Source organism: Geotrypetes seraphini, chromosome 16 (genome assembly GCF_902459505.1).
Source record: "Geotrypetes seraphini chromosome 16, aGeoSer1.1, whole genome shotgun sequence".
Lineage (NCBI taxonomy): Eukaryota > Metazoa > Chordata > Amphibia > Gymnophiona > Dermophiidae > Geotrypetes > Geotrypetes seraphini.
In genome coordinates, this window is record NC_047099.1 from 24,400,294 (window position 1) to 24,424,239 (window position 23,946).

A 23,946-nucleotide genomic window follows, 5' to 3' on the forward strand; every position below is an offset into this window, starting at 1 on the left:
AGAGATAGATTCTTCAAATTTTCAAAACATACAAGAACAAGAGGGCATTCGGAAAAATTGGAAGGGGACAGATTCAAAACAAATGCTAGGAAGTTTTTCTTTACTCAGCGGGTGGTGGACACCTGGAATGCGCTTCCAGAGGACGTAATAGGACAGAGTACGGTACTGGAGTTCAAGAAAGGATTGGACAATTTCCTGCTGAAGAAAGGGATAGAGGGGTATAGATAGGGGGCTACTGCGCAGGTCCTGGACCTGTTGGGCCGCCGCGTGAGCGGACTGCTGGGCACGATGGACCTCGGGTCTGACCCAGCGGAGGCATTGCTTATGTTCTTATGGGAGAGGAGGAGATAGAGGATGCTGCGGATGGACCATTTGGCCTTTATCAGCCATCATGTTTCTGTGTTTTTATAACCATAAAGCTCTATGACATCACAATGCAGGTGCAAAGAGCCGCCTATAGGAAGAGGAGATGCAAATGTTAAGAGCCTTAGCCAATGCGCTTCCAGAGAGCATAATAGGGTAGAGTACGGAACTGGGCTTCAAGAAAGGATTGGACAATTTCCTGCTGGAAAAAGGGGACAGAGGGGTATAGATAGAGGATTACTGCACAGGTCCTGGACCTGTTGGGCCGCCGTGTGAGCGGACTGCTGGGCACGATGGACCTCTGGTCTGACCCAGCGGAGGCATTGCTTATGTTCTTATGGGAGAGGAGGAGATAGAGGATGCTGCGGATGGACCATTTGGCCTTTATCAGCCATCATGTTTCTGTGTTTTTATAACCATAAAGCTCTATGACATCACAATGCAGGTGCAAAGAGCCTTAGCCTATAGGAAGAGGAGATGCAAATGTTAAGAGCCTTAGCCAATGCGCTTCCAGAGAGCGTAATAGGGCAGAGTACGGTACTGGGGTTCAAGAAAGGATTGGACAATTTCCTGCTGGAAAAGGGGATAGAGGGGTATAAATAGAAGATTACTGCACAGGTCCTGGACCTGTTGGGCCACCGCATGAGCGGACTGCTGGGCACGATGGACCTCGGGTCTGACTCAGTGGAGGCACTGCTTATGTTCTTATGTTAAGATCCAATTTAGATGCCCATTGTTATAGAGTAGTGCACAGCCAGATCAGCGCCTAAATAATAATAATAATCACTTTATTCTTCTATACCGCCATAGTCGTGCGACTTCTAGGCGGTTTACATTGAAGAGAGCTGGACAATCAGCGAGTTACAATATGCAGACAGTCAGTGAAATTACAGAATGCAGAATCTTAAAATGCAGCAAATTACAATATACAGTTTGTTAAGAATTTCAGAGGGAACATGTTAGAAATAATAGAATTGGATTTAGTGTTTGGTGTAGTTACTGTTTAGGTGATATATCTATTGAATAAGGCAGTTTTTATGACTTTTTTTAAAAGCGTCGTAGGTTAACGCCAATAATGAAACCATTGAAGCCTATTAACTAGTTATTTTGGGCTGCCGATCTGAGATCCGTACCCCTTTATTGAGACCGGGAGATAATGACATCAGCCACATGTGGGAATGGTTGATCCTGCTTGTCCATGGCTCTGAGAACACTCTGTGCTCTGGTGCCATTGGATAATATCATTCACTCTGCGGCTGATTATGTCCTGCTTGCCAGAGAATACAGTAATACCTTGCAGGGAGAGTAGAGAGGAAACAGATCCCTCACAGGGAGCAAAGAGAGGACACAGACATTTACAGGAAGACTACCTCAAAGTCTGAGTCATTGAAGCCGTAGACGATATTCCAGCCCAGCTGTAGGAACTTTTTGCGCTCCAGCAGCACGCTGTGGAAAAAGCAGAGTGCGAAGAGGAGCTTCTTGTACTTCTGAGGCTTGGTGCAGCGGTTGAATTGCTGCTGAGTAATGAGATGGTACAGACGCGTCATGTTCGCCTTCAAACCCTGGAGCAGCCAAAAGCAAAGTGGAAAGGAAGTGAAGAATGAGCCTTGTAGAGGGAGGACAACTGGGCCTCCCTCAGGTAACTTCCAGCTCACCAGCTAAGCAAATCCTCACCATTACTACTGAATTATATAAACAGTGCGGCCAATACTGACTGTATTGTTTGATCCATAGATTATGCACAATATAAATACTGTAAATAAATAAATATTCATTGGGATTCAAAACACATGTGTATGTTATACACATATCTGTATGCAATTTATATGTTCAGTCAATCTATAATTTATGCAGATGAGTTACTTATACACATAAAGTTCCATGGCTGGAAACTTTTTAATGCCCAGATGTTTTACACTGGGCTGTACCATATACCAGCCCTGAATACCCTGGCATAAAATGGCCACCAGCCTTTTTGCTGTCCTAAATGTATCTGGATAATTACCCGGTTAGTGGCTAATCGGGTATCTCCCAACTCTGCCTTAACCATTGCCCCAGACCACTCCAACACTGTTCAAACAGTGCCGAGGCAGCCTGTCCGTGCTTTTAAGGGAATGATCTGGATAATGCTACTGAACATCTGACTACGGACCTGGCGAGTGGGACTTATCCAGGGAGGAAGGTTCCATTTTATGCGATGAGACCTAGGTTACTAATAACTGGGATTAACAGTAAAATAACATGTCTTAATGGTGGCCCACATTGATCACTTTTCCCCTTAAAGAAAAAAGAAATGTCTCTAGAAATTTAGATCACTGCAATGTGTAATAAAAGTGTTCAGTATAGGACAATCCAGCCATTGTGACATCACGGATGAAGATGGCTCTTAGGCATTGGTGGAATGAGGCATTATGACATCACAATAGCAGCTCTGGTCACCAGAGACTGAAATTCTTCACATTAAGGGGGGAAGTTATCAACGTGGGACGGTCTCCTTTTAAGATGTGCTATTTTATTACTTAATTCATGCTGTTTTAGCAAGTCTCATTTTATGCAACGAGGCCTAGTTACCTAGTTACTAATAACTCAGGTCAACCGTAAAATAACATGTCTTAACGGAGGCCCACTTTGATAACTATACCTCTTGGACCACGGCTAAATATCACTGCAATTCATATAACTTTAAACCCCACTGCCACAACATCCCTGACCCCTTCTCAAGATATGTGGATAACATTTGGCTATATATCAATTTGTATGAATCAAAATTTACCCATTTTGCAACACAGAAAATGAAATAAAAGCACATGGCCACCAACTAATGCTGTCTGCATAAGTGCTCTCGGTTTTTATCCAAATCTGATTGCAGAAATGACAATGGCAATGCAACTCCGTCGTTTCCTGCAGCACCTTCTGCCATGCCAGGCCTGATTATACACTTGTATTTCCTAGGGTTACCAGATGTCTGAGAAAACCTGAACACGTCTTCTTTTTAGAGGACTGTCCAGGCTCCCAGACAGACTTTCCAAAACCCGGCATTTGTCCAGGTTTTGGAAACCCCCAATGAGCTCCGGCCACATTTGGAGGGCCTCGGAGCATGCACGGATGATATCACACACATCCATGCATGCTCCAGGCCCTCCAGACACGGCTGGAGCTTGTCTGGAAGAAGAGAGGAGGCTTTGTGGGGGTGGGGCTGGAGGCGGAACGGGACGGGGTCATGTGTCTTGGGTTTCCTGGAGAAAAATATGATAACCCTAGTATTTCCCCTCTCAACAGCTCTACCGCTCTGCAGGACTTGCCTCATACCTTTGGTGGTTCAGTGGTCATCTTGATGCTGGCCTGCAGGATGGAGACAGGGAAGTCAGGGTGAGGGCTGGAGCTAAGCCAGAGGCGGAAATCTAGATGTGGCTGCTCTATCTGCAGCTCCTCCACCAGCTTGTCCAGCTGGGGCATCCAGGACAGGGAGAGGTGACAGTTAGCCAGAAAGACCCAGTTACCTGTCACAAAAGGGAGAAAACGAAGTGAGTGTACACCAGTTCTTGTAAGGCTTCCTGGTGTTATCCCAGATAAAAGACTTATGCAGTCACGACAGGAATATTTTTATTTATTAGCCACCCAAAGTGGTTTACAATACATTGACTAGTAATGAGGTGCTCTTAAGTATTTTCCCTATCTGTCCATGCAGGCTCACAATTTAACTGCAGAACCTGGGGCAATGAAAGGTTAAGCTGAGGCAGCTCTAACCACCAGGCCAGGCCACTCCTCCCATCTGTAGCTCAGCATCTGAGTACTGTGAGATTGCTGCTAGAAATCATGGAAGCCATTTTGAAGAATAGACCGCACCAGACAGGAGCAAGAGGGCATCGCTCAAGCCCGTTTCCCTCTAGACCATCAAGGACCCACAAAGGTAGGCTCAGGAGGGCCTAAAGGGGTGAGGAAACTGTGATGGCAGGATACTTGCTCCAGGAAGGAGGCAGATGATTACTAAGACAAGAGCATAGGCACAACTGCCATGAAGACCTCTGCAATTGTTGACCTCCAGGACTTCAATGGATGTTAGGGCTAGTGTGGAGGTGTTGAGTTACCAGATGTCCGGGAAAACTGGAAATGTCCTCTTTTTAGAGGACTGTCTGGGTGCCTGGAGGGATTTCCAAAACCCAGCAATTTGTCTGGGTTTTGGAATGCCCCGCGCTCAGGGCTGCATTTGTTAGGCCTCTGTGCATGCGCAGATGTCAACGTGATGACATCACATGCATGCGTGTGATGTCATTGCGTCAATGTCTGTGCATGCAAGGAGGTCTTCCAGACACGGCCCCGAGCTCAGGGAAGGAGACAAGATCCATGTAGGGGTGGAGCTGGGGGCGGAGTAGAATGGGTCAGAATAGGGCAGAGCAGGTGGGTGGAACAAGGTGGGGCCAGGTGTTCTCTGTTTTTTTTAAAGAGGAAATCTGGTCAACCTATGTTAAGTCACATTATCAGTGGAACACAGAAGAATGCGGCTGTATTTCCGGGTGATGTCATCAATGGAGCCAGTGTGCTGGAGCTCACCTCCAGTTCAGAGCACTCTACATGGGTGTTCCCTGTGTTCCCCGAGTCCCTCCCCTACTCATTCTTCCTTATCTGCAGACAGCACAGCCGCTGCATTCCTCCTCTCCTCTCACCATGAGAAGACAATGCTTGGATTAAGAAAGAAATAGAACAAAAGTGTTGAAGGAAGAGAAATAAACCTGCAACTCCTTGCTTGTCTATACAGAAATGTAAAAGACCCAAAGCATATTTATAAGCAATACAATTCTTAGCTTCAGAAAGTGGACTTACATCATCCTGATGATTTCTCAGATTACAGTAAGAATGCATCCACCATGTAACTGAAGACGTGGATCCTAAACTGCATCTTTTGAGCTTTGAGGATGAAAATCTAAAGCTTTAAAAGGAGTTACACAAAACTCAATTGCAGTTGCTTTGAGCCTCAAGAACTGTCCTAGCTAAGAAGCTGAATGCTAGTACAAGTCCACGGATATCTAAAATGGGGGAAATAATATCATATAAGAATATGAGCATGTCCTTGGAGGGAAAACCGGCTCACCATCTTTGACTCCCTCTTTGATCATGCGTGTGGCGATAGGAGCCTGTCCCTGGCCCAGAGAGAGAGCCTGGAAGCGGTGTGACATTCGGGACTGCTCAGCCAGCTGCAGAAGGGAGCTGGTGGGATCCACGCCAGGAGACAACACAAAGATTAGTGGGGTCTTTGTGGTAGAATCTTCAACAACCTACAAGAAAAAGGAGAGAGGCCATTGCTGAGTGGTACAGATAGGTAGAGCACAGCATGGCACTATTTTCAAACTAGCCACTTTTCTGAAAAATCTGTGGGCACTTTTTATCCATGGACTTTGCACCAGTTTCATAAGAATTTAAGAATTGTCGTACTAGGACAGACTGAAGGTCCATCAAGCCTAGTATCCTGTTTCCAACAGTGGCCAACCCAGGTCCCAAGTACCTAGCTAGATCCCAAGTGGCAAAATATATTTTATGTTACTTATCCTAGGAATAAGCAGTAGATTTCCCCAAGCCATCTCAATAATGGCCTATGGCCTTCTCTGTTTTAGGAAATTATCCAAACCTTTTTTAAACCCTGCAATGCTAACTGATTTCACCACATTCTCCGGCAATGAATTCCAGAGTGTAATTACACATTGTGTGAAGAAATATTTTCTCCGGTTTGTTTTAAATCTACTACTTAGTAGCTTCATCGCATGTCATCTAGTCCTAGCATTTTTGGAAAGAGTGAACAAGTGATTCACATCTATGCTTTTCCACGGCCACTCATTTTATAGACCATCATATCACCCCTGAGCCATCTCAAGTATGTTTGTACCTTTGCCAACTGTTGTGAGTTCAAAGTACCTGCTTTTTCATTTTGCTTTTTTTTTTTGCGCAGGAAGATTTTTCAAGAAAGACAGCATGCGTAGATTTGAAAATATAATCCATGTGTGTTTTTTTTCAGTCCAGTACAAATCCTGCCTCCAGAACACCTCCCTCAAATGCAGCTAAAATCATGTAAATTGTAGAGCATCATTCATTCTTCTAGGTGGATTGAGAAAGGGCATTTTGGAGGAAATTCTGTAAATGGTGTCTAAAAGATAGGTGCCTATCTCTTGCCAATCATACTTAAGCACCTATTACAGAATCATGCCTAACTTAAAACTTACTTCACTAATATGGGACTTCTAACAATTAATAGCTTCAGTTTTTAACATATCAAATACAATTATATTATATTTGTTTATATTAAAAAACTCTTTAAGTTAAATTGATAGAGAATCAAGTGATATTGTATAAGTTTAATTGTTATTTTATGATACACTTGTTGTAAGATGTAAAATGAATAAAGAATTAAAAAAAAAAAATCTTTAATTCTTAATCTCACTATATATCATAAATATAAAATTTGTCCCTCCATATCAACCTCATATAAAAATGTGTATTCATTTATAACAAGAACCCTCTTAATCAGCCTGCATAGCAGTGGTCACTATTGTATATCATCATAGCTTGAGATTGTTCACTATCCATCACATATCACCAATTCATCACGTCGAACTACAATGAGAAAGTCGAGTCTTTAAGGCTCCAAGATGTTCTGTTGTTATCCAGGAAATCCCACCAGAGTTCCGGGCTTTCTTTGTAGAATAATATACAGTTTAGCCCAGGGATCTCAAAGTCCCTCCTTGAGGGCCGCAATCCAGTCGGGTTTTCAGGATTTCCCCAATGAATATGCCTGAGCTCTATGTGCATGCACTGCTTTCAATGCATATTCATTGGGGAAATCCTGAAAACCCGACTGGATTGCGGCCCTCAAAGTGGGATCCCTGGTCTAGCCCGACACAGAGCTGTGTTCGCTGTAAAGCATCTTCGGGAGCTACAACTAGAAGGGGCTCCCAATCTCCTCTTATAATAAATGGTATTTTGCACACGCAGCTACCCGGAGGGGCTTTCCACTCTTCCTCACAAAATCTCATTCTCTATCCTTTGCCATGCTCAGGAAAAAACTCCTGAGCATGGCGAAGGATAGGGTATGAGATTTTATGAAGAAGAGTGGAAAGCCCCTCCGGGTAGCTGCATGTGCAAAATACCATTTATTATAAGAGGAGATTGGGAGCTCCTGAAGGCGCTTTACAGCGAAACATGCCTAAGAAGATAGACGCCTATCGTCCAATTAATTTTGATTTTTTTTTCCAATTATGAGCTTGTTGAAGCCAATTTGCTAATTAAGTTAGGTGCCTATTTATTTAGATGCCTGTCTTTAGATGCCTCTTATAGAATTTCTTCCTTTGAATCCACCCATGGAATATTGCTACTCCTTGGGTTTGGCCAGGTACTAGTGACCTGGATTGGCCACTGTGAGAACGGGCTACTGGGCCTAATGGACCATTGGTCTGACCCAGTAAGGCTATTATGTTATTATGTTCTAACTTTTAAAAGCGTGGCTTGGACGCGAACGATGACGGTTGGGTGAAGAAACAGCTCCATATAAACAGGCTTAATTTTCAAGAAAAAAACTACAAAAAAAGCAAGATTTTACATTTAAATTAAAGTTTTCCTCTTTAAATCGAGTGGGAGAGAAAGGGGTGCCGTTTTGAGTGAGAGTTGGGAGTTAAAGTGCCGTTTTTCTTTCCGGGAGATGAGGTGTGGTGTGGAGGGATGAGTCCGTCTTGGATATTGCCTGAGGAGACTGATTCAAGGCTTCCTTTCCCCTTTGGCACGATCTAAGTTCGGCGGTGTGAAGCGCCGGAGGAGAGGTTTCCCGAGTGGGATTCTGCGGGCGGTTGCTCGGAGCGCCGCGATTGCTTGGATCGAAAAAAAAAATCTGTGCTAGTTGTTATTTGAGAAACGAAGTGTGGAGGGCTGAATCCGTCTCAACTGCTGACAGTGCCGGTAAGATCGGGTCTCCGCTGGCAAAAATAGCAAATCGGGTCCCCCAGATAAAGCCGGCAAGATCGGGTCCCGCTGATAAAGGTGGCAAGATCAGATCCCTGCTGACAGAGCCGGTAAGATCGGGTCTCCGCTGAAAAAAAAAAAAAAAAAAAAAACAGCAAAATCGGCAAGATTGGGTCCCCCTGGCAGAGGCAACAAGATTCACTTTTAAAAATTACCAGGGAATTACCAGTGAAGCCGTGAGGCCAGGGAGGCTTTCCTTCCCCTCCTCTTTAGCACGATCTCTGGCAGAGAGCAAGAGGAAAGATTTCCCGAAGGTGGGGGTTAACAGGCAGTTGCTCGGTGCACCACGACCGCGGCCATCTTGAATCGGAAAAAAAAAAAAAAAAAAAAAAAAAAGAAATTTCTACAAAGTCTGGATCTGCCTAATGACAATGATTAGTTTTTTGAAATGCCTGATGCCTGTTTAAATCAGGGAATGGGCTTTGAAATAGCTGTCCTCTGCTGGAAATGAAGAGAGATCTGCAGTAAAAGCTACTTGGCAACGGTTTTTTTTTTTTTTTTTTTTTTTAACTATTTCCTTGCTGCCAACTTCAAAAATAAACTGAAGGATTACTATAAATGTTAATCTCTCCTGCTATAATTCAAGAGATTCAGATATAAGAGACTATAGGTTTTTGGGCTCTGAGGAAGGTCAAATAAAAGGATTGGTAATTTCTTTGACCTGAAGAAAAGTGACATTGAGACAGTTGTGACAGTTGAGAGACACTGAAATACATATACATCCACATTGAAAGATTAAAGTAAACATATTGGATGGAATATTGCTCTCCTCAGTAAAAGCTGCGATTGGGCTTGTAAGAGGAGAGCTAGAACAAGAAGGCTGCAAATTTTTTCAGGATAGATGCTAACAAGAGTCTGCAATAGAGCCTAAGACAAATAACTTACAGTTGCTTTAAGAATACTGAAAAAAAAGGGGAGTGGCTTTGTTGAATGGTTGGATAAACGAATAGCTCCTTATAAGCAAATATATTAAAAATATATTAAAAAGAATTACTACCAAATATTTTAAAGAAACTAAAATATATATTGAAATATGACTTCAACTAAACAAAATAAAGCTGACTTAGGAGCTGGAACATCAGGAAGCAATAAGAGGTCGAAACCTGAGCCAGGTACACCCTCTAAAATCCCATTACCAACAGAAAAAAATCTGGATGTTATGGAAGAACTAAGACAAATAAAAGAAATTGTCTTAGATAGTAACAAAAAACTACAAAAAGCAATGGAAGATGCTGCAATCCTAACTAAAAGAGTGGACATTACTGAGAATAGAATTTCAACATTAGAAGATATTACAGAACAATTAAATACAGACATGAATCACAGCAAAATCATATGGAAAGAAATAACAGAGATAAAAAAAAATCTTGAAGACAGCCGGAATCGTGAAAGACGGAATAATTTAAGAATAATCGGATTACCTGAAGGAGTGGAAAAGAATGATCCGATTGCATTTCTTGAAAAATTTCTACCTAAAATACTACCATTGAAATTTAAAACGGAACTGGAAATTGAAAGAGCCCATAGGATTCCAACACAAAGAAATAACACTCAAACAGGTCCAAGAACTTTAATTTTCAAACTTTTAAGACACCAACAAGCAATTGAAATATGCCAATTAGCCAAGGAAATCAAAAATCTTAAATGCCAAGATTCAAAAATATACATTGTCCCGGACTTTGCAAAAGAAACAGCAAAAAAAAGAAAACAATTCTTAGACATGAGACCACAACTAAGATCTCTAGGAGCTAGATTTGGGCTCCTGTACCCGGCAATTATGAAGGTTACCGTTGCTAACAAAACGCAAAACTTTACAGATCCAGAAAAACTACAGGAATTTATAAATCAAACTGAGCAACCTATGACAATCTAAAGAACAATTAATGGGTTCATACTAAAGTCTATTGACGATTAAAGATAGATCAAAACGGAAAGCAATGGAAAAAGAACACACAAGGATCAAATTAAAGACTTAAACAACTTGCAACATTCTCCATAGAAAACAAGAAAACTGAAAAATATAAAAATTATTCAGAATAAATAGAATAAACTGAATGGCAGGAACGTAAATGATTTGAAACACATCTCCGAACTCAAATGACGACGAAGAAATTTTCTTCAACAAACTTAAAAATGTACTGATTGAATCCGAAATTTTGAAAGCAGAGTAATAGTGAGAAAGAAAATCATCCTTCAATCACAAAGAATATTATAAAAAAAAAAAAAAAAGATGAAGTGATTGGTTTGTTGTATTTCCGGTTAAAGGTGGTACTTCAGGTTTAATTTTGCGTTTCAGATACATTAAAATGTATTTCAATACGAAATATATGAAAAGAATAAATCTGAAACGCAAATTTTATGTTCTACCACCTGAAAAGAAATGAATAGTAATTGAAATGTTATTAGATATAATTGATTTAATATAATCATTCTTATGGATTTAAAGATATACAAATACAGAAAATAATCTTTCAATACATAAGAATGAAAACTTTTTATTTATTCTTATAATTAATAATAAAATAAAAGAAAATATACAAAAATAGGGGAAAAAATGGTAGTACTTAAGATAATTATTAATAGCTTGTGGGAGTTATCTAAATCTAACCTCAACCTGCGTATCCAAGTTTTCGTAATTAATAAGGGGGGGAAGGGAGGGATAAGAGGGATGGGAGGGAATAAAAGGGAAATATATAAGGAAATCATGGGAATAAAGGAAAAAAGAGAAATGAAATACTTAAAACATTGGGAAAATATACATAATTTAATACCTGAAAATTTAAAAATAAATGGATATTAAAATTATCTCTTTAAATGTTAACGGTCTAAATCATATGATAAAAAGGAAAAAAGCCCTATCATTTTTAAAGAGACAAGATGCTGATATATGCCTTATACAAGAGACCCACCTCTCACATATAGAATCTAAAAAGCTAGAAGGAGGCTGGGTCAAACAGTGTTTTTTCTCACCAGCTATAGGGAAAAAGGCAGGTGTTGCTATTTTAATTAACAAAAAATGCTCTGCTTCATTTAAACTAAAAGCTTCAGATAATCATGGAAGATGGATAATGGTGGAAATGAATATGGGAAATACTACCATGACGTTAATCAATATATACGCCCCTAATTCGAACCAAAATGAATTCTTTAAAACTCTTCAACAACTGATCATACCACTGGCTACTTCAAATCTTATAGTAGCAGGGGACTTCAATGCTGTAATGGATCCTTTATTAGATAAAAACCCAGGTAGAGTTATGAAATCTATGGGACTAGATAATTTGATTCAATCTTGCGATTTAATAGATATATGGAGAATACTTCATTTTGATGGTCGGGAATTTTCTTTCTGTTCTCATGTTCACAATTCTTTTTCAAGAATAGATTATATCTTTACTTCAAAACATCTTGTACATCAAGTGACACAAGCAGCCATTGATCCAATTATTCTATCTGACCATGGTGGAGTGTGGATCAAAATTAAAACTACAGATCAAAATAATAACAGACCAATTTGGAAAATGGATAGTACATTGTTGGTTGACAAAAATTTTTGTGAAAATCTTCTAACAAAAATGAAAGAATTTTTTCAAATAAATGATAAAGATGATATTAACAGAGAAACTCTATGGGATGCCTTTAAGGCAACCATTAGAGGACAAATAATTTCTTATTCGGCTTTTCTAAAAAAACAAATTAAAAAACAATTTTTAATCTTAGAAAAAGAGATTAAAAATTTAGAATCAAAACTTATAGAAAAATGGGAATATTCTATTCAACAAGAATTATTAAAATTAAAAGGTAAATATAATGAAATCTCATCTAAGATGATTAGGAAAGATTTATTTTCTCAACAAACATTGTACTATGGTAATTCAAACAAATCAGGAAGAATATTGGCAAACTATCTTAAAGCGAAAAAAAGAAAAACAAAATTAATAGCAATAAAAGATGAAAATGGAAATACATATACACAAATTGAACCTATTTTAAAACAATTCTTAAAATTCTATAAATCTCTTTATTCTTCCGAAAATTATCTAAATAAAGAAAAAGATGGTTTTGAATTTTAAAAATGTTAGAGGGTCCAAAAATTCCTGAACATATAAAACGAAGTTTGGAAGAACCAATATCACAAAAAGAAATAGGAACAGCTTTGAAGTCTCTTAGAGTTGGATCCGCTCCAGGTGGTGATGGATATACAGTGGAATTTTATAAAACATTTCAAAACTTTTTATTACCCTATTTATTAAATCTTTATCAATATCAACTCAATAAAGGTTGTATTAAAGGCACTATAGCAGAATCTTTGACTATTGTTTTGCCAAAGTCCAATAAAGATCCCACTTTGGTATCAAACTATAGACCAATATCTTTAATAAATGTAGATGGAAAATTATTAGCAAAAATACTTGCGCTAAGATTAGCTAAAGCTCTCCCCCATATAATAGGTATGCATCAAACAGGATTCGTTGCTCAAAGACATTCATCTCATAATACCAGATTAACATTCCATATGTTATATTTAACAAAGAAAATGAATGAACCTACTTTTGCAATTTCATTAGATGCAGAAAAGGCCTTTGATAGAGTAGAATGGCCTTTTATGTATCAAGCAATGGAATGGTTTGGTATAGGTCCTGGATTTATACAAATGATACAAACAATGTATAGCTCCCCTTCTGCTAGACTATATATTAATAATACGTTTTCAGAAAAATTTAATCTACAGAGAGGAGTTAGACAAGGATGTCCCTTATCCCCTTTGCTGTTTGATATTGTTTTAGAACCCTTAATATTAGCTATCAAACAAGCTAAGGAGATACAGGGTATACCTCATTCAGATAAAGAATATAAGATATCTGCTTACGCAGATGATTTATTACTATATCTGAAGAATCCAGAATCCACCATTCCACATCTACTTGAATTGATTGAGAAATTTGGAAATTTTTCAGGATATAAAATTAATTGGAATAAATCAGAAATTCTTCCACTAAATATACATTGTACAAAAGGTTTATTTGATACATTCCCTTTTGTTTGGAAGGAAGAATATATTAAATACCTTGGAATTTTGATAACAAAAACAGTAGATGAAACAATGAAAATTAATGAAAAATGCTTATTACAAAAAGTAACAGAAATGTGTGAGCAATGGAATCCTTTGCATTTATCTTGGTGGGGAAGAGTACAAACTGTAAAAATGATGATTTTACCGGTAGTATGTTACCAAATGGGGATGATACCAGTTTTCTTTCAAGATTCGTTTTATACAAAAATAAATAGGACTTTGACAAAATTTATATGGCTTAATAAAAAACCAAGAATTGCTCTAGCGTCATTACAAAAACCAATTAAAGAGGGAGGGGTAAATTTTCCCAACTTTTATAGGTATCATCAAGCCTATATCTTACGTCATGGTATGTATTGGATCCTCCCAGAACCCACAGATAATATTCCAGACTGGTTTTGGCTAGAATGGAGGCTTATGTTTCCATTACGTCTTAATCATGTAATTAGTATCAAAATGCCAAGGTTATACAAAGATCATAAAATATTTATGGATACCTGGAAAACTCTAAAATACATAAGTAATCTTACTCAAATTCCAATTAGTAAATCAACCAACCAAACTATATGGCTAAACCCCAAGATCAAAATTGGCGGTTTTAAAGTCATCTGGAAACATTGGATGATAGCAGGCATTCGCACTTTGGATGATGTAATTAAAAATGATAAATTGCTGGAGTTTTCACAATTGCAACAAAAATTTGGTCTCAATAAAACACAATATTTTAAATGGTTGCAATTGAAGCAATCTATTCAGAAAGGGTTCCCTGAATGGAAAGATCTCGCTAAATATCACAGTTTGGAATTCTTATGTTTCCAGATGGACTCAATAGGTCACAAAGCCGCACAGTGGTATAAATTAATATCCGGATATATAAATAAAAAACCAAAAAATGGTCTTAGAGACATTTGGAGCATTGAGATAAAACACCAAATTAGTGCATCTCAATGGCCACGACTTTGGTCTTGGAGGCTAAAATGTACGGTGTCAGCATCTATGAGACAAACTTGGTTTTTTCTTCTTCATAGAGCTTTTTGGACCCCTACTCGTTTACAAAAAATAGATAGTTCAAGATCTAATAGATGCTGGCACTGTCATATTGAAATTGGGACATTAGATCATCTTTTATTCTTTTGTCCATTTATCCTATCATTCTGGAAATCAATTTGGCCCCAAATTAACAGAATGTTAGAAAATCCAGTAGCCTTGACATATGATACTATATTATTTGGAACAACTATGAGAGCAAAAAGCCAAATTTCATCCAGTAATAACAAACTTTTATTTATTTTAACTGGAATTGCAATACAACAAATTACATTCAATTGGAAACAACATGATAGATTGAACTATATGTTCTGGTGGAATTCGGTATGCCACATATATAAAATGGAACTCGCTATTGCAACACACAAAGGATACATGAATAAATTTAAAAAAATATGGGGACCATTAACCGATTTTTGTAAAGAAGGATAATTTTTCCCATAAATAACACTGGAAACATCTGAAGACCGTTAACATGATTTCTCTAATGAACTTTTCCCATGATAAGATAATTGTTAAGAGGGAAATGGGGTGGGTTTTTCAATTTTGATTATTACATACTAAATTAATATTTAAAAAATGTACAATAAAATTGATTTATGTATTATTGGTTGGGAAGGAGGGTGGGACAGGGGATTATTATATTAATGTTATACTTGATATTAATATATGAGTTAGTCAAGTGTGTATTTAAGTTTCTATTGAGTTTATTTGTAACACTTGTTGTAACACAAAAAATGAATAAAGATTTAAAACAACTAAAAGTAGAGGCCACTCCTGCACCCATTCTATTGTACAGTATCTCTGCTGCTATCTGAGATCCAACAGCCAGCTGGACATGCATCACATCACTTAGATTCAAAGTCTGATGATTATATATATGTCCAGACACATAAATTGCTGTGCTCTGTGATTGATTTAGTCGTTACCCTTGAGCCTCTATCACTTACATACCTAAAAAAAAAACATTTTGTCCCCCAATTTTATCATATTGGCTATCTTTTCTTCCATTTGCATCTTTGCTTTTCTGACAGTTTTTCCTGTTTCTTGTAGCTTTTCCACATATTTTTGTCTGTCTTTCTTTGTCTATTTTTGTCTGTGACTTCTTGTAATTTATGAAGGCTAACCTATTTTCTCTCAACTTTTCAGCTACTATATTTGAGAACCAAAGTAGCCATCTTCTCGCACATCAAGCAGCACAATGGGGTAAAGACCTCGAACAATTGCTTGTGCCCACTACCTATGTGAAATTCAGGAAACACCTAAAAACACATCTGTTCCTGAAATACTTAGGAAACCAACCTATACAATCTCAATCCTCAACAAATGATCGCTAGAACTATCAATAATTAAGTCTGTACTTTGTTTATTCCATTTAATCTGTAACATTTCTAAAAATTGTAAACCGCATAGAACTTCACGGTCCTGCGGTATATAAACTGTTATTATTATTATTCTTTTCCTTTTACCTTTATGTACTTTCTTAACATAAAGGTTTGTCGCTTTCAGAATAGCTCCTTCCAGTTTCACCCAGCTTTTCTACTTTGTTCAGCTGTTCCAATCCAATTAACTTCTCCTTGAGGTATTCTCCTATCTTGACAAAGTTCTTTTGAAGTTTAGAACCTTCAAATTTGAGTAAGTCTTCTCATCCCTCGTTTCAATTCTGAACCTCACCATTCTATGATCACTAGATGCCAAATGATCACCCACCGTAACAACAGAAACACTTTCCCCATTTTTAAGTACCAAGGCAAGAATAGATCTATCCTGCATCTAGACTCCTGAGGCAGGCCCATGCAGCCGAAACACGAGTCGCGATGAGTCATTTTTTTATACTGAAAGTTGCTGTTTTGCACCAATAAAGCTATACTTGTTGAGAACACTTATAGAGCTTCCCCATCTTCTTTGCTGTTTCATCTCTGTAGCAAAGCTGATCAGTGCTGATATTCAGCTCTGACTGGATAAAGGGACCCTTATACTAAGCTGTGGTAAGTACTAGCATGTACTTCAGCTTACAATGGCTTATTGCAGGACATGGTCAACTATCCTAGTGAATTCCAAATTGGTGAGTGCTGACTGTGCACTACAAAGTAAAAAAAAAAAATTTGTTGGAGGGGGTATATCAAGGGCAGAGTGGGCATTCCTGCACTAATCCGTTAGTACAGCTACATTACCATGCACTAACTGGTTAGGGCAGGATTACCACTTGAGCCCTTTCCGCTTACAAAATAGGTGTCACTAAGGGCTCCTTTTACTAAGCTGCGTTAAGGCATTAATGCGCGGAATAGCGTGCGCTGAATTGCCACGTGCACTAGACCTGGCACTGAGCTGGCGTTAGTTCTAGCCATGTAGCGCGCGGTAATATCCTGCGTGTGATAAAAACGCTAGCACACCTTAGTTAAAGGAGCCCTAATAATAATAAAATGGCTGCACCCTAATGGCAACATTACCACAAACTGAAGCAGCTGATCAGGAGTGCTGTATGTACGATCTAAGGTGGTTAAAGAGTGGAAGCCGAAAATTTCAGACCACGGCAGATAAGTACCGTTAATAAATATGGTGAATATAGTATTGTGTTTAAAAATATGGGGAGTGCTTCTCACCAATTGTGAATAAGAAAAAAAATCTTAGGTGGTAAAGCTTTTTGAAATCTATATATGAATTAAAGAAAAAGAAGTGAAAACAATATATAGCTACACATGAAATATGGACTATAAAACCTACATTTGAATGAAGAAGACAGAGTATGATGAAAATATTTGAAAGGTGATACAAAGAAACTATGAATTTAATTATTAATTTTTATAAAAAAGAATTTAGATAAAACATTAAATTATTAGGTTAATATGGGTGGATGGTGGATAAAAGCCAGTGATTGATATGCAGAGCACATGAAACATCTATTGTTTTAGACGCTCTAAGTCTGAGGCAATTTTCCACCTAGTACTGGTGATAAAATAAATAGGTAGTATAAAATGGAAAGAGCATTTGCAGTTCAAAAAGGTTATTTTAATAAATTTAAGGATGTGTGGAGGCCATTAATAAATTATTATAATGAATAATTAGCATTTTTCCCTACTTACTATACATGTTGTTTGGGGTTTTTTTGTTTTCTTTTTTCGAATGTCACTAATAAAATATAGAACGAATAATATAAGTTATTATATATTATGTGGTATATATTTGTTTAATACGATTTTGGGGGGAGGGTTGGGGTTAAATCTTTCTTTTTGAGAGAAGTTGTAGATTTTCAAGTGAAGTTGTATATTAACTGTTGATTTTTCTATACACTTGTTGTAAAATTTAAAATGAATAAAGATTTATAAAAAAAAAAAAAAGATAAATAGGTAGCTTTTCAGGTGGGTTTGTTAATATTATTAGTATTCAATGGAAAGTAGGAATACTTTCTAATTTTTAGTGATTGATCCATTGAGGAATAGATAGTGTTGTATTTGTAACATTACCACATAGCCATGAGTTCAAAAGATGGAAAATTGACTTATTTACTGCTGTGGTAAAATGTGTTCCAAGGCCATATTTTGCAACAGCTTAGTAAAAGGATCCCAAAATTAGTCAAAAAGTTGATCTGCATAAACATATCTGATAGTTTTAACTCTCTATATATTTTTTTTAAATTCTTTGTTCATTTTCGTTGGCTACAAGTGTAGCAAATAAACTCATTTAAAACTTAAAGATACACACTTGATTAACTCTCATATAAGCATCAAATTTAACATTTCATTCCAAATTAAAATTCTATAATATTTTAAATATTATGAAAGAAATCTAACATTTATATCATCCTTATTGAATCTAATAGTCCCTCCCCCTCCCTCCCTATTCAATAAATCATAAAATTATCCTTACTGTGAAATTATTGAAATACTCTCTATATTCTGCTGAATAGTACCCTCCTAGTTTACACTTTTTACCTATATAAAATATTTTGAAAATTGCATTCTATATACACGGTTAAGAACAATGCAGTCCCCTGTTCCATTCTTTCTTACATGGAGTTGCTCAATCAATCCAAGTCCCTTGTTGACCCTGGTTGGTCACTTACTGCTTTCATATCCAGCACAGGAGGCTCAATGAATTTGGAACCCATGTTATTAATGATGAAAGAGGTAACACAGAAGGCAACACGGTCCTGGCGCAGGGAGCGAACAATTAGCATTCGCTGCATCTCACCACACGATGTCTCCCATTCACCTAAGAGACCACAGATTGTATTAGTACTACCACTACTCTTTCTCAGCCTGGCACAGTAAGCTTGGCAAGAGGATCCTGAATTATAGGGTCAGCACTGTGAGCAGGTGTGGGGAAAGACAAGCGAGTTGCAGTATGTAGGATAAAGAGTCAAACTGTAAGTTCTGGAGCAGCGTATGAAGGGTTTAGGACGTCTCACTGTTGGGGGTGGATCACAAAGAATTCTGAAGGGTGGCAAGTGTCAATGTCCAAAGTAGGCAACAGAGTGTGTGAAGGTCATTATTGAGGGTAGGTCATAAAAGGCCGAAAAAACAGCACCAATCAAATAGGCACTCAATTTTGAATGCTGAATCCTGCTGTAAATCCTTACGCACAAAATGAGCACAGATCCCTACTACTAAGTAACACTGTGCACATCTGCTGTGAACACCTCTGACCCACCCATACCTTCCCCATGGCCACACCCCCTTTTCTAATTTAGGCATCCATTGTTACAGAATAGTGCGCAGTTAAATCGGTGCCCCAATCATAATTGGGGCCAATTAATAATAATAATAATAATAATCTATTTCTTATATACCGCCAAAGCCGTAGTAGTTTGAGGCGGTTTACAACAAAGAAGGGCTGGACAATCAGCGAAAATAGGTACAAACAGCGAATAAAGATACAATTTATATAGGTAAGCAGGATACAGGATACAATTTATGTAGGAAGCAGGATACAGGTACAGTGTACAGGGGCCATATGTAAAGGTGAGAGGGAAACAGGGGGAGGGTTTAGAGGACTTGGGAAACAGGGTCGGGCATAGAGGTCTTAGGTTACAAATCGGTTAAATAGGTTAGTTTTTAATAATTTTCTGAAGTTTAGGTAGGATGAGGAGTATATATTAGCTCCAATAATGAAATGATCAGATCCCATTAACTAATTATTTTGGGCACCGATCTGGGATCCGTGCCAATTTTTGGGCGACCTTTATAGAATCCAGGGGAAAGAGATCTGAAAGGCAGAAAGTGGAGAGTCAGGAAATGTCAGTGTTAGAAGGAGGTGACAGAGAGTGCTGGAGGAGTGTTTCAAAGAATTGGGAAGTCTCAGTGTTGAGGGTGAGTGATGGGGAATGCTAATGTAGTGTGAAGGAAAGTGAGGCTGCTTACCTGTAACGGGGGTTCTGCATAGACAGCAAGGGAATGCAGCCAAACTTGTTTGTGAAGCCCTTAGACTGATCTTGTGTGTCAATACTCTCCCCTAGCTACAGTAAGCTTTTGGCTTACTGGGCATGTGCAGGGACTTCCGCGTTCCAAGGGCCCTCCCCTTGCCTGTCAGTTTTGTCTCTAGCTGAAAAATATTTATATTGTAGTGGGAATGGTGGGAGGGTAAGTCTGCCTGCATTCCCCTGCTGTCTACAGAGACCTCCCGTTACAGGTAAGTATATCCATGTTGCCTCAGATCTTGTTTTCTCCAGAGACAAGTAGGGGATATGCAGACACACTTGTTGCTGAGTCTCTAGCTATTGACTGTAGAAAGATGGATGTGATAAATCAGAGCAAACAGGATGGATTCTCCAAAATCAATATCTTGTGGTGTGCTCAGGACTAACCCATAATGCTTATAAAAGTGTGAACTGAGGACCCGGTTGCAGCTTTGCAGATGTCTTGAGTCAGGATTGAGCAGAAGTTAGCCACTGAAGAAGCTGTTGTGCATAATCTGTGTGCACTGATTTTGCCAAGATGTGGTTGACCTGCTTTAGTGTAAAATAATTCAATGAAACAGGAAATCCACGTGAAGATGGTCTGTTTAGAGTTTGGTTGGCTGGGTTGGCCAAGTTGTAGGTGATGAAAAGCCGATTCGTATGACATAGGGCTGCTGTTTCTAGAGGTTCTGCTAGTGAGGTATGTGGAGGTGGAAAGAAGGATGGTAAACTAAGCTTTGGTCGAGATGGAAATAAAAAAAACCACCTTAGGTAGGAATTTTGAGTGTGTGTTAGGGAATAATTGTGCATATGGATAGTAGGTTACCAGTGCTTGGAATTTGCTGACTCATCTTGCTGTTTTGATGGCTGTGTGAAAAGCCATCCTCCATGTAAGGTATACAAAAGGGTGATGCTCAGAGGTTCAAAGGGAGCATCCATGATTTAGTTCATGAGATTGGTGAGGCCTCTTACATGATTTTCAACACAGCCATCAAAACAGCAAGATGAGTCAGCAAATTCCAAGCACTGGTAACCTACTATCCATATGCACACAGCGGGATCAAGGGTCCACTCGTCAGGATCCACTTTGCGGCTGAGTAAATCCACTATGATGTCTGACTGACCTGGAAAGTACACTGCTTGGAGGTCTGCTGGTAGAGACAGTGCAAAGTGCCATAGGCAATAGGCTTCCCTGCAGAGGAGTAGGGATTCAGAACCCCTCTGCTTGTTGATGTAGAACATTGTTACCTTGTTTGCTTGTATGATTGCTCTGCGTCTCTCTTCGGGAAGATAGTAACATAGTAAAAGACGGCAGATAAAGACCTGAAGGGCCAATCCAATCTGCCCATTAGTTATATCCATTAAAAATACATGATTAAATTAACTTGTCTCATAGACTGTAAAGTCCACCTGGTATTGTCCTAGGTTCCAAATGCTGAAGTTTCCGTCCAAGCTCACTTCAGCCTATCCAACCATCCTATTTGCAGGATATCTACCATAAAATCTGGCCAGTAACATCCTCATGTTCCAAGTTAGTAGAGTTCCCTTCGATGCCCTCCCCAATCTACACTAAATCATCACATATGGGACACAGACCAAGCAAGTCTGTCCATTACCGGCCTTAGCTGTTTAATTTACATTCTTTGTTTTCTAATTAGAGATACTCTATATTTATCCCACGCTTTTATTGTTTAATTCCATCACCGTTTTCCTCTCCACCCCTTCCCTCGGGAGGGCATTCCAGGCATCTACCATCCTCTCCATAAAAAATAATTTCCTAACATTGCACCTGAGTCTTCCTCCCTGCAACCTCAAATTATGCCCTCTAGTTTTACCATTTTCTCTTCTCTGGAAAAGATTTGGTTCTATATTAATACCTTTCAAGTATTTAAACATCTGTATCATATCTCCCCTGTTCCTCCTCTCCTCCAGAGTATACATATTTAGGTCTTCCAGTCTCTTCTCATACTTCTTTTGGTTCATACCCCTTACCATTTTTGTTGCCTTCCTCTGGACTGCTTCAAGTTTTTTTATATCCTTCACCAGGTATGGCATCCAAAACTGAACACAATATTCCAAGTGTGGCCTCACCAATGACCTATACAGGGGCATTAACACCTCCCTTCTTCTGATGGTTATTCCTCTTTCTATTCAGCCTAGCATCCTTCTGGCTACAGCTGCCACCATATCACACTGTTTAGCTGCCTCTAGATCTTCAGACACAATCACCACAAGTCTCTTTCTCTGTCAGTGCTTATCAGCCTCTCACCTCCCAGCACATACGGTTCCCTTGGATTGCTATCCCCCAAATGTATCACTCTGCACTTCTTCGCATTGAATTTTAGTTGCCAGACGTTAGACCATTCTAACTTTTGCAAATCCTTTTTAATGTTTTCCACTCCCTCTGGGGTATCCGCTCTATTACACATCTTGGTATCATCTGCAAAATGGCTAACCTTACCTTCTAATCCTTCAGCAATGCCACTCACAAACATATAAACAGAATCGATCTCAGCACTGATCCCTGAAGTACTCCACTAGTCACCTTTCCCTCCTCCGAGCGAATTCCATTAACCACCACCCTCTGGCATCTGTTCATCAACCAGTTTCTAAACCAGTTCATGACTTTGGGCCGTAACTTCAGCCCATGGAGTTTGTTTAAGAGCCTCCTATGAGGAACCGTGTCAAAAGCTTTGCTGAAATCTAAGCAAATTATATCTAGCGCACCTCCTTGATCCAATTCTCTGGCCACCCAGTCAAATAATTCAGTCAGCTTCATTTGGCACAATTTACCTTTAGTATATTCATGTTGCCTCGGATCTTGTAATCCATTAGATTCTAAGAATTTCACTATTCTTTCCTTCAGCAACGTTTCCATTATTTTTCCAATAATCGAAGTGAAGCTTACCAGTTTGTAATCTCCCGCTTCATCTCTGCAAACACTTTTGTGAAGAGGGACCACATCCGCTCTTCTCCAGTCCCACGGAACCTCTCCTGTCTCTAAAGATTTATTGAACAAATCTTTAAGAGGACCCGCCAGAACCTCTCGGAGCTTTGTCCACCTTCAGTTTTTCAATTTGTTCATAAACACTTTCTTCCGTGAATGGTGCAGTATCCACTCCATTCTCAGGTGTAACTTTGCTATCCAATTGCGGTCGTTCTCCATGTTTTTCTTCTGTGCATACCGAACAGAAGTATTTGTTTAGCATATTTGCTTTGTCCTCATCACGTGCTGAGCAGAGCAGATATTTAAGTGAGTGCCTATGAACGTGATGTATGAACAGGAATAAGAGATAAATTGTCATAGTTAATGAGGAAACACACAGGCAAAAGGAAGAGCCTTGGAAGGCGGAGTCCTTGCACATGCCCAGTAAACCAAAAGCTTACTGTAGCTAGAGGGACACTCGCTGAAGTTGCAAGAAAATACTTTTAAAACCAATAGGAGGAAATTGTTTTTTACTCAGAGAATAGTTAAGCTCTGCCAGAGGTTGTGGTAAGAGTGGATAGTGTAGTTGGTTTCAAGCAAGGTTTGGCCAATTTCCTGGAGAAAAAGTCCATAGTCTGTTATTGAGAAAGACATGGGGGAAGCCACTGCTTGCCCTAGATCGGTAGCATGGAATGTTTCTTCTCCTTGGGTTTTGGCCAGGTACTAGGGACCTGGATTGGCCACCGTGAGAATGGGCTACTGGGCTTGATAAGAACATAAGAACATAAGAACTGCCATCTCCGGATCAGACCCATGGTCCATCAAGTCCGGCGATCCGCACACGCGGAGGCCCAGTCAGGTATACACCTGATGTAGTTTTAGTCACCCATATCCCTCTATGCCTCTCATAAGGAGATGTGCATCTAATTTGCCTTTGAATCCCAGCACAGTGGATTCCTTGATAACCTCCTTTGGGAGAGCATTCCAGGCGTCTACCACTCGCTGCGTAAAACAGAACTTCCTGACATTTGTCCTGGACTTGTCCCCCCTTAGCTTCAAACCATGTCCTCTTGTCCGTGTCGTGTTGGACAATGTAAATAATTTATTTTCCTGCTCTATTTTATCGATGCCTTTCAGCAT

General features: G+C 39.0%; 1 protein-coding gene across 1 annotated transcript in view; it reads right to left on the reverse strand.

Moving 5' to 3' along the window:
- The window catches only part of DNAH2 (dynein axonemal heavy chain 2), a 511,463-nt gene that overhangs the window by 63,325 nt on the left and 424,192 nt on the right, over nucleotides 1–23,946 (reverse strand). Inside the window, 4 exon segments of the mRNA XM_033923769.1 lie at nucleotides 1,734–1,925; nucleotides 3,673–3,863; nucleotides 5,453–5,636; nucleotides 18,549–18,697. Coding sequence (XP_033779660.1) covers nucleotides 1,734–1,925; nucleotides 3,673–3,863; nucleotides 5,453–5,636; nucleotides 18,549–18,697 — 716 coding nt within the window.